This window comes from Triturus cristatus, chromosome 6 (assembly GCF_964204655.1).
Source record: "Triturus cristatus chromosome 6, aTriCri1.1, whole genome shotgun sequence".
In the NCBI taxonomy this organism is placed as follows: domain Eukaryota; kingdom Metazoa; phylum Chordata; class Amphibia; order Caudata; family Salamandridae; genus Triturus; species Triturus cristatus.
In genome coordinates this window covers 75284885-75299972 of record NC_140589.1, presented here as the reverse complement: position 1 = coordinate 75299972, position 15088 = coordinate 75284885, and the positions used below count along the sequence as shown (strand labels likewise).

The 15088-nt window shown below is 42.5% G+C and overlaps 1 protein-coding gene across 3 annotated transcripts in view; it reads right to left on the bottom strand.

Moving 5' to 3' along the window:
- Nucleotides 1-1297: 1297 nt before the first annotated feature.
- The window catches only part of LOC146813780 (uncharacterized), a 222294-nt gene continuing 208503 nt past the window's right edge, over nucleotides 1298-15088 (bottom strand). For 2 of the 3 annotated variants that reach the window (XM_085610247.1, XM_085610248.1), the window contains one exon: nucleotides 1298-5799. In XM_085610247.1, coding sequence (XP_085466373.1) covers nucleotides 1753-2859 — 1107 coding nt within the window. In that variant the 5' untranslated portion in view covers nucleotides 2860-5799 and the 3' untranslated portion in view covers nucleotides 1298-1752. Of the gene's footprint in view, nucleotides 5800-6274; nucleotides 6556-15088 lie in introns of those variants that run through there. The other variant, XM_085610249.1, reaches the window with a different exon arrangement.

The window sequence follows — 15088 nt, the reverse complement described above, 5'->3', positions numbered from 1 at the left end:
CTGATACAAAATCACTGATGGATTTTGTACAATGGGACAACATGGTACAACGATTTTGTTTACCTTTCTCAGGTCTTGCACTATTCTGAATTTCCCATTTGGCTTTTTCAGGCCCATTATGGATGAGTTACATGGACTGCTCATTATCTCTCTCAGAATTCCTTGCTTGAACATTTTCTCAATTATTGGAGTTACTCCTTCAATTATTTCAGGTGTCAATCTATACTGAGGAATGTTTGGATAACTAACTCCATCTTTTACAGTCATTTTTACTGGGTCTACGTTTCTCATTAGCCCCACATCTTCTCCGGTGAAATCCCAAACCTCTGCTTTTACAGACAGTTTCAATTCTTTAGGCAGTTCATCTGGATTAAATACTGCATATGTTCCAATATTCTCACATTCTCTGTTAGCTATGGTCATTTTATACCATACATCCTCATCTGGTGTTTCAAAAGCTATTCCATCTGGAGTACAAAATATAGTGCAATTCATCTTGCACAACAGGTCCCTACCTAGCAAGTTCACAGGACTGGTGTCACACACCACAAATCGGTGCATTTCAGAAAATTTCCCTATACTAACCTTTACGGGTTCTGTAAGATATGTTTTTAACTGTTGGTTAGATACACCAACTACTTGGATTGTTTCATCCGAAAGGGGAAGATTCTTAACATCAGCTGATCTAACAGTAGATCGAGTAGCGCCAGTGTCCACTAGGAAAATACTGTTATCAGCATTAATCTTCCCATCTACAAATGGTCCTTTCTGGTCTACTTCTAGAGTTGCGCTAAGTACGCACTCTTCTTCCTCCCTTCGGCACCGTCAATAATCCATTTCTGAATCACTCTCATCCTGTTGCAGCCAATACTGCGAAACAGTGCGAGCGCGTGATGCTTTATTTACCTGTTCTTCATTGTAGAATCCCGATTCTTTACTATACTTCTGTGAGTTTCTGTTCTGTGGAAAAGGTGGTTTTGGCACCTGATTCTGGGAAGTAACCACCTGCTGCTGTTGCTGCAGTTGACCACCCACCTCTTTCTGCACCTGTGGATTCAACAATCTATTTTCATTATTAGTATTTGGAGGGTTCTTACACTCGGATTTCCAATGCCCTAACTCACCGCAATTGTGACATGGGAATTTCTTTTTGGCTACTTCTACATTACCTTTCCCTTTCCCTGAACCAAATCTTGGTCTTACTCCTGGATTGTTCACTTGTTCTACCAACTGAGCTTCCTGTCGTTCGGCTACCTTTACCTGTGCCCACATTGCCTTTTCTTTCAGTTTTCGCTGTTTTGCCTCAATCTCATCGCTGAAATATTTTGCATGTCTCAAAACTTCATCTATTTTCTTATTTTGCCAATCAACTGTATGCTGCTTTATCATATCACCAATTTCTGGGCGTAAACCATATACAAACCTGTATACGAAATGACTCAAATCTTTATCACTCAGGTTCTCATCTCCACTGAACTGTTTAAAAGCCTGAATTAGCCTCTCGTAATATGCATGTACTGACTGCTTGCTTTCCTGTTGGGTTCTGTCAATTTTTACCCAATCAGTCTCTTTAGGGGGTACCTTATTTTTCAGAAATGCCATAACCTGCTCATATTTCTTCATTACTTCTGGGTCGGGAGCTCCCGTCTTAGGGTCCCTAGGATACTCCTGAGTGGGCCAATTTATCATCAGCTTGCACTCTGTCCACAAATCTGCTGGTAATATTATATCGAATAGACTATTCAAATCTATTCATAATACCTTTGCCAATTTTACAAATCTGTCTACCTGCCGGTACCACTCGACAGGCTTTTCGCGTAGTCGAGGGAAATCATTTGTGAAAGACAAAATGTCCTGTCTTGTCCATGGAACATGGACATACCCTCCTCCTGGAATCTCTCTCATGGGGTATTCTGTCATTACCTTTTCTTTCTCTCTAATGGGAAATGCTGAAACTGTCTTTTCTGTGATATTATCGCGTCTTCTACACCACTTACTTCTCCATCTGTCCACATCTGCCCATTTTCTCAACAAACCGATTATGTCCTTAATTTGACCTATCCTTCCGGTAGTATTCATGTTCTCTATATCCTTCTCACTGAAATCAACTCGATAGGATTTTTGCAGTGCTTTTACTTTGTCAAAATCTATTCCCATTTCGTTTGTAATTTCCTCTAATCTTTCATGCAAGTTTTTCGCTCTCCAGGTTGCACTCTTGCAAAGGAACAACAATTCCTCATCCTGGTAATTTTTCAATTTTTCAGTAGGGATAGTTCCTACTATTAATTCTTCTAATACCATTCGCAATTTGGCCACATCTATTGACTGGGATTCTTGATCCTTTTTCTGTAACTCTCTGAGCCATTCGCTTAATTCTTCTACGGAAGGTCCTGCTGGGTTGTCTACATTATTTTGTTCTGGAGCCTTTTGTGGTTCTAATAATGTTTCCATTGTCATTCTGCTCTTTTCAGCATAAATTTGGTTTACAAATGGATTATTTGAAACGTTCGGTTCAAACATATTTATTGTCGGTCCCCACGGATTGTCAATTTGACTCCGTTCAGCATTTTCAATTAGATTTTGGCTTCTGTACGGCACTGTCAAACAATGTTCAGTATCTTTTTGTTTCTCAAAAATGGGCATTACTGGACCTATCGTTACTGGAACTGTTACAGCTTCTAGATTTTTGGTTAATTCTCTTATTTTCTCGGTTAATTCTAGGGTAGTTTTGGCCAATTCTATTGAATTCTCATCATTCACCCTATTTTCTGTCTGTTTTCCTATCTCACTTGCAGAGTTACTTTTCCCTAACTCTGGTGACATAGTCTCTGTTTTAATTATTCGTAATTTTTCTCTCATTGGGGCACTTGGTGACAATGCTTCTGGTTCTGGTCGATACGGTGGTGGGTTTTTGTAAAACACCTCCTCAAGAACATCATCTTCTGATTCATTCACTTCATACCCACTCAAATCCACATTACGCCTTTTCTCGGTGCATTTTCTCCCTTCATTCTCTCAGGATACATACCCTCAGTCATACTTGCATTCTTCACCTTTTCATCCTGTCATCATGTGTCTCATGTCCGTATGATCTACCGAACATGTATCGGTAACCCCTACCACTTCTCTGCTTTTCTCGTTCATGCATTTCGTCTTCCCATTCCGTCAATGCCTCAAACTGCGTCGGTCTAGGTCTTGGTTCTAAGTCCATCATTTTGTCTCGGAGATTTCTCAAAACAGCCAAATTAAAGGAACCATGTTCTGGAAACGCCAGGACTCCATCGTCCTTGGTGTATTTTACCCAATTATCCAACCAAATACAAGTATGATACTCATATTTCGCAATCATTGTAGATGAGGGTGTTTTCGGTGGAGGAAGTAACTGTCCTTCCCTAGTCTCAACTATTTTATCGTTCTTGAACCATCTTTTAATTTTCCCAATCCACGATTTCTTCTTTTCTGGTGGTTGGTAATACATTTTCTCGATTTTCGTGTACCGTTTAGGCTTCTTACAATGGTACCGCTATTCTGTCCACTCACAGCGCGACTCTTACTAACGCACCAATCAGGAGCGTCTACGTCACTATCACAATCCTCCAGTCTCAGCGCGACTCACACTAACACTCCAATCAGGGAGCGTTTACTTCACCCTGTATTCTTCCACTCTTAGCGCGGCTTTACACTAATGCACCAATCCGGAGCGTTTTACGCCTTCAATCTACTGTCCAATCCCAGCGCGGTCACTCTGACGTCAGCAGCCGCTGCGGCAGCTCGCTCTGCTCTGCTCTCGTCTACCCCTCCTTTACAAGACCGCTCCGTGAACTCTTACTGCAACTTTTACGATTTGATTAGTAACAACACTAAAACATCTCCATTGTCTGATTCGCTAGCCAAAGAACAGCAAAAGACCTTTCTCACGAGAATTCCGTCTTTCTCGAGAACAGCGCTTACCTCTATCCTACTACGGAATTAGTACTTTCGTTGATAAAGTAGCACATCCCTCTACTTCACCCTTCTAGTACGCATTAGCTAATTGTTTCCCTGGTATTTTAGAAATAATCTAGAGTTTCCCAATCAACCCGAATGCCTTTACATTCACACTCGTTCATACAAGAAAATGTAGTACATACGCACAGAATCCTTTCTTTCCCGGGAACAGCGAACAGTCTGTCTACAACAGAATTATGACATTCGTTAACAAAGCAGCGCTTCCCTCCCTGTCCTTCTAACAAGCTCAGACAACACCTGCTACCTTTTCAGTGATAAGCGTTATGGGTATGCCAATTGGTTTCCTGGTACTTAAAGACCAAAATTTCACAGGTAACCTTTGCTATCATACACACTTCTCTCACACCGAGAATATTTCTAATGGCAACACATGACGATGCCGCCGAATTGAACCCAGACAATGCGCCGTGCGACTTCACTTGTCACACGTTTCCCCTGTGTACCTACAGGGCTACAACAATCCCGTCTTTCCCGAGAGCAGCATCTACCTCTGCTCTACTACGGAACTGTTACAAACTTCCGACTTCCTACATCCCAGAAGCCGTGCAAACAACATATAACTCGACGTGACTCAACATATAGTGTTAGTACATAAACCAACACTAATCAATAATCAATAAGCTAATTACAAGCAATCGTCACTAAACCCAAAACAATAGCTAACCATCATTCTGCTACCAGAAAAACTGCTCCAGCGCTGAATACCAAAAATCCCCTCGCTACGTCACAGACCACAGATCTTCTTCAACCAATATTCATTCACTCATTCACTGGTGGGGCCCATAACACCGATCATTCATTCTGCTTTTAGATCAATGGTCCTCGAGAGAGAGGGGAAATACTTTTCTCTTATTCCATGCGCTGGAAACTATGGGAGGAAGATTTTCACCAATCACCTGATGAGTAATAACAAATTCACCTATTCATCCCTACCTCACCAGGGTCTCAATACCTTTGTAACCTAGCAGTTCCTCCCATACTATAGGCCATGGATCAGCTTAGTTGCTGGGTAGAGCGACACTTAATTCTTCTAATCAATATACATCAAAACACTTCAAATAATAACCCGACACAGTTCTTAAATGAATTAAAATGTTTATCTAATTAAAGCATAAGAAAATCATAAAGCATTCAATATTTGGTTCGCATATTTACCTAATCTGGCTAAATGGCGTCCTCTATGTCAAATTCAGATCTTTTGTCTTTATGCCCATAAATCGATCAATCAGTTCTTAAATTAATTGGGCATCTGATCAGTCCATCAGAGTCTCTGGCAAGCAGCTGTCCAGCAGTGTCACCGTCCTCTCCGTCAGCATAACGTCAGGAAATCAAGCTAAAGCACGACAAGAGGTACCTACCCTCTCTAGTCTACTTCTTTAATAGTAAAATCAACAATAAAATGTTACAATACATGTTTTAGAACAAATCAGATTGGTTGAACCAGGATCATTCTTCCTGATTCCCATACATTCAATGTTTCATTAGATGTAGTTCTAAATTTATTAATAAAATTGCAACAGTTTCTAGTCCATTCAGAGCATGTTGATTCCCATGCGGGTTTGTGTCCATGGTGTCATCAATTTTAACAGTTCTTAGTTTATGGAAGTTCATTGTTTGAGGATTGGCACTCCTCCCGGTGCGTCCTTCACGAGTACAGTCTGCCTGGGGTCAGGACGAGGTTATTGTTGCTCATCTTTTAGCGCAGGCGCACTTCACTCAGTGACTTCTGTATCTCGTCTGTCCGTCAAAATAGGGATGGCAGCCATTTTGTGGCCACTCCAGAAAGGTCAACTTAAGCAAAGAGACACAAAACGTAATTAATACATGGAAATGACTATTAAAATGTTATTCCCTTACTAAACCCTCTGTGTGTGTATTTATCTAGCAAAAGCAACACGCATTGCGGTTTATACTCACCATTTAAAGCACGATTCACAAATCACATCACAAAAGCAACATATAACATGCAAATTCTAAATATCTGACATTAATATGCGTACGAAATTAGTTTACGTATCAATCAGGCCATGCAAATGCGATTCCCACGTGTATTTTCTAATTAGTAATGTTGATTAATCAAACACAGCAAACCATTAATACTATTAATGTTAATCTGTTATTCGTGTTAATTCTAAATGATAATATGGAGGAGGTATATGATTCTTAGGGAAAACCTCACTCCAGCACTTACACACCTACAGTCTACAAGCCCTATTTCCTAAAGAAAATATCAAAGCTGCCTTTTTTAAATGACTGGGCATTTTACTATTGTGAGCAAAGGAGGAAACGGTTATCAGCAGTTCGCGCAGCACGTATCACGCTCAACAAGTAGCACGGGCTCTATCTACAAATGAAATAGACAACAAAAATGTACAAAGTTATAGTGACAATTTTTAGTGTTTGCTAACAAGTACATTGTACACAGTGAAGCGGACATTTTAAATGTTGGGAAAATACTATCTCATATTTGCCTGTCAGGAAGCACTATTTACAGAGTGTTATTTTCAGGAACATCTCAGGCGATGCTGCTGATCAATCTACAGGACAACATCGGTAAATGAAAGCAACTTTTTTGTTGTTTCATAAAAAGAAAGATTTTCAAAATTTCAAGGTTTAAAAAAATATTTCTAGTTATTTCTTCACAGAAGATACTACTAGACCAAAGGATCGGCTGCTACTTCAAAAGCAAGTAGGTAGCATGATTACTGGCGATTCTCACTGTGACAGGCACACCTTCAAAATTTACTAAACCTATAATTTTAAGTGTAATCTGCTCACAGTAAATGTTTTCTTGTGCTTCTGCCAGTGACAGGCACACCTTTAAATCAAAATATTCCATTTAATCTAGGTATATCCCTGTCTTTTTCTTTTCTAAATTGTACACTATGTACATTTGGCACTGTGTTTGTCTGATGGTATTTTATTAGTTCAGTTTTAAGCAAGCTGGTGGCAGAATGTCAATTTGATACCTTCAGTGAACAACTAATTTGTGACCAATTTATTTATCACTGCACAGATCGGGCAATAAAACAAAAATTGCCATCAATGGGAAATCCCTTGTTGTAAGAATCAATCCGCATTGCAAAAAGCATAGAAACTTTTATCAAAGCTGTGAAGTAATTGATGACAAAACTCAAGAACACGTAAATTAGCCCATTCTTGGGAGAGGAATGGAAAAATTCCACTGACAATACAATGATCCCGTATTAAAATTAGTATCCAGGTATATCTTAGAAGGTTGGCCTACAGAAAATCTGGTGACTATAACTATTCAAGCTTATTGTAAAGTATCAGATGAACTGTCCATAGAAGATGGTTTAATCATGAGATCGGACAAATTAGTACCTCCAGAGAGACTTAGAAGCCTGATTTTAGAAAAAGCACATGAAGGCCATTTAGGTGTCACACTAGCTAAACACAGAGTATGAAATTCATATTGGTGGCCACAAATGGTTAGTGAAATTGATCAAGTGGTAAAAATCTGAGTAGTGTGTGACACGTGCGATAACTCTTTGAAAACCGTAACCCCACCACTGTTACCAATGGAATGTCCTTCAGGTCCTTGGCAAAAAGTAGGGATTAATTTAGTGGGGCTGTTCAATGCACTCCTCATCACACACTTATGTGCTCAGGGATTATTATTTTAAGTAGCCTCATGTCTAATTTGTGGTTGAGCCAAATTCTAAAACAGTGGTGACGTTTCAAAAGGATATTTTCATGTGCAGGGATTGCTAGAGGTTCTAGTTTCCGATAATGAGGTGCAATTTGTGTTGGCTGATGTAGAAGACATTTTGAAAGCTAGCAGAATCAAGCATTTGAAACGTTCCTTATATCATTCACAAACCAATGGGCTCGTCAAGCACTTCAATCATGTTTTAGCAGAGTGTATACGATGAGCGTTGTTTAATAAATGTGCGATTAGTACAGCAGTTCAAACAATGTTGTGTATACAGCACCCCACATCATTCGTTCACAGTAGTGTTGCCGTCTGAGTCACTAAAGGGTAGAAAACCAATGACTGGTCTGTTGTGTGAATTTTTATTTATGGTCTACCAAACATATTTCTCACCTTTACAAAGGATCTAAATCAAGGGTCAGAGTGAGAATTTGATGAAATTCTTTACTCATGTGACTAACCTAAACTTTACTAATCAAAGCATGCATGATGTAACTTGCACTATCGAACAAGATAAGACAGTATTTGTAGATGAGCTGAATGAAAGGATACAGATACATTAGTAAAGAGGAGAAAAGAAGACACGTACAGAACTCATTCTTGTTAAAGAAAAGGAGACTTTAAGGGAATCACCCCCAAGATTAAGCATCAACGTCACTAAAAAAGGATCTTTGTGTATGATGCGGCAGCCAGATGAAAAGGAGACAGTAGAGAAATTGGGATGGAGCAAGTGTGAGCATAAGTATTTAATGAAGGGCAAGTGAAGGTGAATATAAAAGGTATCTATTATGTGTGTGGTAAATCAGCTTATTTCCAGTTCAGTTGCCACACAACTGGACCTGTAGTTGTTATGCAGCTTTCGTTTTCCCTAGAAACTATCATACTCACGAGCTAGATTACCCTCTTGAACAATATATGAGGCAAAATAAACATAGCTTTAAGCAGATTCTTAGTGACATCTTTTGGAGCCCTAATCCCATTTATAGCAGTGGCCTTAAATGAGGTAAATATTAAAAAATATCCACTTTAGTTGGCATGCATGCTACTAATACTGCAGGTGCTTTGACAGTAATACATAAGGAATTGCTTCAATGAGAGCTATAATTATGCAAAATCACCTTGCGCTGTATTTATTCCTCGAGATGGGAGGCAGAGTTTGTAAAGTCATTCATGCGCGGGAATGTTGTGTCTACATTCCGCGAGTAGATAAGCAGCTTAGTGGCTCTGGGGCCGATTCACAGAACTAACTTAAAACAAAATCCTAAACTTACTACTTTTGGCATTCACAGAAGTTAGGATTTTGTCTTAAGTTTGTCTTAAGACAAACTTAAGACAGACTTAGGACAGACTTAAGACAGACTTAAGACAAACTTAAGACAGACTTAAGACAGACTTAAGACAGACTTAAGACAGACTTAAGACAGACTTAAGACAGACTTAAGACAAAATCCTGTCTTAAGTCTGTCTTAAGTTTGTCTTAAGTCTGTCTTAAGTCTGTCTTAAGTTTGTCTTAAGACAAATTTAAGACAAAATCCTAACTTCTGTGAATACCAAAAGTAGTAAGTTTAGGATTTTGTCTTAAGATATTTCTGTGAATCGGGCCCTATGTCACTAACATCACAAACATAACGTATGAACTAACTGGACTGGAAGAATCAGGTGCCTGGAAAGGGTTCGGATCTATATTCATATCCATTGAAAAGGGTCTTGCTAAGATAGGAGCCTGGTATGGTAGTGTTGGTGGAGCAATTTTAAATTGGTTCTAACCCCTATTTTGCTTATATTAATTGGCATTGCATGCATGCTTCTTTCTTTGAAGCATGACAAAAGAATTTCATCACAGAATGTTATGGATTGCGAGTATAAGAAACTGTCAGCAACGAGAAGGAAGAAAGAGGCTTGACGTAAAGTCAAGGAGATGCAAAGTGAACTCTACGACACCCTAAAGGATCTAGGAGATCCCAAACAGAAGAACCCGAAAATGATGAATGTTGTTTTTCAATTAAGTGAACATTTAGAAATCATCTGAGGGGGGGTTGTGGAAGTATTTTTCCTTTCTATTAAATGCATTACAAATTGAGCTTATGCTAACTTAGGCTGTGTTTACGTTGTCCTCCTGCTTGTCTGACGTCACAGTATATCATGTGATTACTTCTCCTGTCCTCACTTTTAAATAACACATTGCCAGCGTTCACACTAATAAAACAGTGAGTGTTTCCAGAGATTTCTTCAATCAAGGGAATTTCAACTATACCAGGCTATCGCTGTACAATGTATCAATTGAATTGCTTGAGTAAGCTGTGAGAACATCTGGTACTACTACCATGAGAGAATATTTCAATGTATTCTGTAGTAAAAGGTTTCTTCTGCTAGTTCCCTCTTGGTGTGTATCCTGATAACCATGAACTACTGTAGAATGTATGAATATCTTTGTCTAAAGTCCTATATAAGGACATGGATTCTATAATGAGGGGTCTACCCCTTTTTTTTTGTCTTTCTTTGAGAAGTTGAATCTATGCCGGATTTCACTTAGAGTTGTACCAAGTTCTTTCTACTATGATTCATATGCTTCACTGCTGAATTACCATGCTTTAAATTAAAATAGAAATTTAATATAGCTACTAAAGGAAGAAGAGGGACAGCTCCCATCCTGTTATATGCAGACAGTTTAGTTCTCTTAATATCTCAAATGCCTCTTGTCTCTTGAGAAGCTAAGAGAAGATTATTGTGAAACAAACAACCTGAACATGAAAAATACCAAGTCAAATTTAAGTACCAAGCCAAAGAGAAAAAACGTCATACTAAAAAGGGCACTGTGAGAAACATTGTAGTTGGTTGACTGTGGTGTGAGCCCTGGTTAAGCAAAAGCCACAATCCCTTGCAGGGTGAACTACAAAAATTCACTACATTCAATTGTGCTTAACCCTGAGTAGCTTGGCACGTAAAGCAGTCAGGGTTAACTTAGGGGCAATGCGTACAGTGTTTAAGCTGCCCACAAACAGTAATAAAGTGTAAAACACAACACAAGAAAAATCCCACACTAATTTAGGAAAATAGAGTATATTTTAATAGATTATTTGACACCAAAATCATAAAAATTCAATCTGTAGAACCGGAGTTATGATTTTTTTTAATGGACAAAGATGAAAGATCAAAGCTCCAATCATGGACCTCTGGTCGTGCGAGACCAGGCCAAAGTCGAACAATATGCTGACTGTGATGGAACTCGAGTCGGATACAAGAAGTGGATAAGGCCCCAGTCAGTCCTTACCTTCAAACATAGAAGAAATTTTGAGAAAAATGTTCTGAGAAGGTAAAGTTAAGCAGGTCAAGGGTGCAGGCGGTGTCCGAGGAGGGAGCGTTGTCATCGGGGAGCCTTTGGTCAAAGCCACGGTGAAGATTTCTACGTGGTGGAGTACTTTACATCTGCCAGGCCAAGATTACTCTGCCTGCCAAATCTATAAATGACTGCCTAGAAGGCAGTCATCTATAAAAGCATTGCCAGTAACCGCCATCACAACAGTTCCTGTCAATGCATTTTACTGTTTGCTACAGGGCTAAGTCAGAACGCAGCTCTGTAACAAACAGTAATCTTTTTTTCTTATTATAAAGGAAATACCAAAACAGGATTTTCTTTTTGTAACGAATAAAGATAATGCTCCCCTTGCCACAGGAGGCTTCTCCCATGGCGGCGGAGAAGTAAAATGTTTTTATTGTTCCTAATCAGAAACAGTAAAACATTATTACATATCCACCCATCCAAATTGGGTGGGGGGATATGTAGTCATTTCTACGACAACCCTTGCTTCCCAGGGCCATCAGAGAGGGTTAATCACGGTGGAGACAGAGTACTCTCCACCATGTATAACTCAAAGATCTGTCCGCATCTAAAGTCGGTGGGCAGACTGCATTCTTGGAGGTGAGGATACTCTGTTGCGAAAGACTATCCTTACCGCCAAGAATTAAATTGGGTCCTCAGTTCCTTTTTTGGAAGTCAAAAATCTTCAGCAGGACGAGGTTGGAGACTGTAGCCGAAGGCAGTTCCAAGGGCTTGGATATCCCTTTGGTGAAGGACCGCTGAACTGGATTTTCTGCTGCAGAGAAGAATGTAGAGGAAACAGCTGCAAAGTCAGGCCAACCGGTGATGCACCTTGGGCGGATAGGTAAGCAGGTTGGTCCTGGTCTCCCCTTGGTTCTGAGAACAGTTTTAAGCCAAAAATGTCCTCCTCAGTTATGGATTTTGGCTATCTGGGCACCTTTAGCACCAAAACAAACAAAGGGTCCAGGACAGGTGTAACACCACTTGAGGGTTCAGTAATCACTCAGGCTGGGTCCAGGTGCAGGTTCAAGATGGTGGGAGCCTTTATGTCCCTGTGACTCTGAACAGGAGGCCAGCAAACTAGCCCTTGGATTCACTCTAGTAGTCCTTGGTTCAGGTAAAGATTCAGGGCTCAAACCGCAGGGCTAGCCTCTGAAGGTTCAAGGTAGGCTCCAGGCAGAAAAGCAGTCCTTCTAAGTACAGTAAAGTAGTCTTGCAGCGTGCACAGCAGGTCACAGCAACAGGCAGTACACTGAGAGTCCTTCCACAGGTCCAGAAAGTGAACTGAAGAGTGGGTCTGAGGGTTCTATCTTTACATCTGGTGCCCTTCCTCTGGAATGTAGCTTCTAGAAGGTTTCTTTAAGTGCATGGAATTTCACTTCCCTGGCGCCAAGTTGGCTGTAGTGACAATGTGAAGGTGATAAGATCTTTGTGTGAATGCAGAGCACAGCCTATTCAGATGCAAGTGGGGCCGTACTCGGCTCTGCCTCCAATCTGCCAGCAGATGGCCCATTCAGGCATACATAATCCCACTTTTATGTGACTGTCTGGGAGTAATTCACAAGGTCTAACTGTCAAGTTCGCCAAGTCATGTGATCCAAGACAAGCTGCATGCACAAAAGAGCAGGAAAATGCCACATTTCTAAAAGTAAGCATACAAAACAGTAATGGATGGAATGCTTGGATTAATCTCAGCCACTGGTAATCACTCTGGCCACATCCCAATCCATCTTTAATTTGCCCACCATGCCACCACAGTTTGGACCCAGCTATATGGAAATCAATCTTGACCCTGATCCAATAGGAACCGGCCAGCCGAACTGCCAAGCCAAGTCCTCTCTGATTCGGAACACAAGCAACCCAGGGCCGTTTTCGCCCTTGTTATGGGCTCATTAGCCAGGTATAGCCTGGTTCCAGTGACACAGTGTGCACAGAACCCATGTCTGAGCATACTCGTCCCTCTTAGGCCAACACAGTAAGTACACAAAACAGTGATGGATGGAATGCTTGAATTAATCTCAGCCACTGGTAATCACTTGGGCCACATCCCAATCCATTGTTATTTTGCACACCATGCCACCTCAGTTTGAACCCAGCTATGTGCAAATCAGTCGTGACCCTGCTCCAATAGGAACAGTCCAGCCCGAACTTCCAAGCCAGGTCCTCCCTGAACGGGAGCTCAAGCTATCCAGGACCGATTTCTCTCTAGTTATGGGCTCATCAGCCAGGTACAGCTTGTTTCCAGTGACACAGTGTGCACAGGACCCACTTCTGGGAATATCCGTCCCACTTAGTATGAGACAGTAAGTTCAACAAAACAGTGATGAGAGGAGCCTAGCGCTTGACCAAGATAGCCGCGTGAGCTCTGAGCTCCCGAGACCCTCGCGCCCTCCGTCGACTATCCTGTCTCTAATCCTGTCGGTATGCATGGCATCGTGTGGATGAACTGTCAGGGAGGCGATTGATGCTACCCGCGGTCGGATCGCCCACCGGGAACCGGACTTATGCCTGGCGGAAGATTGCGGGCTAGAGTTGGCAGGATGCCCGACTCCTAGTTGAACAACAACGGCCAGGCGAGGTGTGAACTGTCGGACGGAGGTCCCCGTCCTTTCACTTTCGCTTTCTCTCCCTTTGTCGGCCCTGCCCCTGGAGAGCTCTTGGTGGCTTTATTACCCTATGGACGCTTTGCAGGCTACTCTGGTGGCCCACTGCAGAACTGATCACTCCTGATTCCTTTCATTGAGAGGGACCCGTCTTATCTGAACCGACCTGCTTGGTATCAACCATGTCGGGCAAAGCAGAGGTGGATCGGCTGAAGGCTAAGTCTACCAGGCGGGGAGCCTATACCCAAGTCAATAGTATGGACCGCTATGCTCTGCAGAAGGGATCATCGAGTGGGTCGAGCCAGTCGCCGGATACCCAGAAGGCGGCCTCGCCTTTGGCCCCGGAGCTCTCACTACAGGATGTCATGGGCGCGCTCGAAGGGATGCAGACCTCGATTGGGAGACAGTTTGATGCCCTGGCGCATAAGGTGGATGCCATCTTGGTGGATGTTAACCTGATCCGTGCGGACTTGGGCAAAACGAATGAACGGGTTAGGACCCTGGACCTCAAGACCACGGGCCTCACCGATGATGTCACGGAACTGCAGAGCGAGGTTCGGAAGCTGAGGACCGAGAGTGATCTCGCCGGCTGGAGGATTTTGAGAGCCGGGCCAGGCGCAACAACGTGCGCGTCATCGGGGTCCCGGAGTCCTCGGATGAGGCTTCGGTTGACCTGCTTGTCGAGGACTTGGTGCTTAATCATCTGCAGCCTTAGGGTCTTGGAAAGTTCTTTGCGGTTGAAAGGGCCCATAGAGTGCCGGGTGGGAGGCCCAAGGTGGGTGCCCCACCGAGGCCGATCGTCGCTCGGCTCTTTCATTTTCGAGATCGGGACGCTATCCTGCAAGCATCGAGGGTGACGGGCCCGGTCCCCTTCCAGAACGCGTCGGTGAATTTCTATCCGGACTTCACCCAGCAGGTGCAGAGGCAGAGACAGGGCTTTCTGGGGGTGAAGAGGCGGCTCCGGGAGAGGGATCTGAAGTATGCCATGCTCTTCCCTGCCAGACTACGTGTGGTGCACGAAGATCGGACATTCTTCTTTGACTCTCCTGTTATGGCCGATGAATGGCTGGACGCTTTGCCCCGGCGACGGACGGGGGAGGACATTGCCGAGGATGGGGACAGTGGCCGGGATGGGCAGGGCTGATTTTTCGGAGCCGGTCTGACTCAATTTGGCTATATTTGAAGACTTGAATAGAGTGCAGTCAATGCGGAGGGCGGCGGGAGGACGAGGGGTGCTCTTTCCTCCCTTAGGGTACTTTTTGTAGATTTTTGGGGTTTTTGTAGGGCGACAGGCACACTGCAAGTTGGGGGGGCTTTGTAAGCTGCCGCAGGGGTGCAGGGTGTTTCTGGGATTTTGGGTTTGTTGTTGGGGGGTTTATTTCTGCAAGGCATGGTGATTCTTTCCAGGACTGTTCCATGGTGGCTCTTCGGGAGTGGGGTGGGCCTCTTTACGTTTGAGGATGGGGGGTAGGGGTTTGAGTG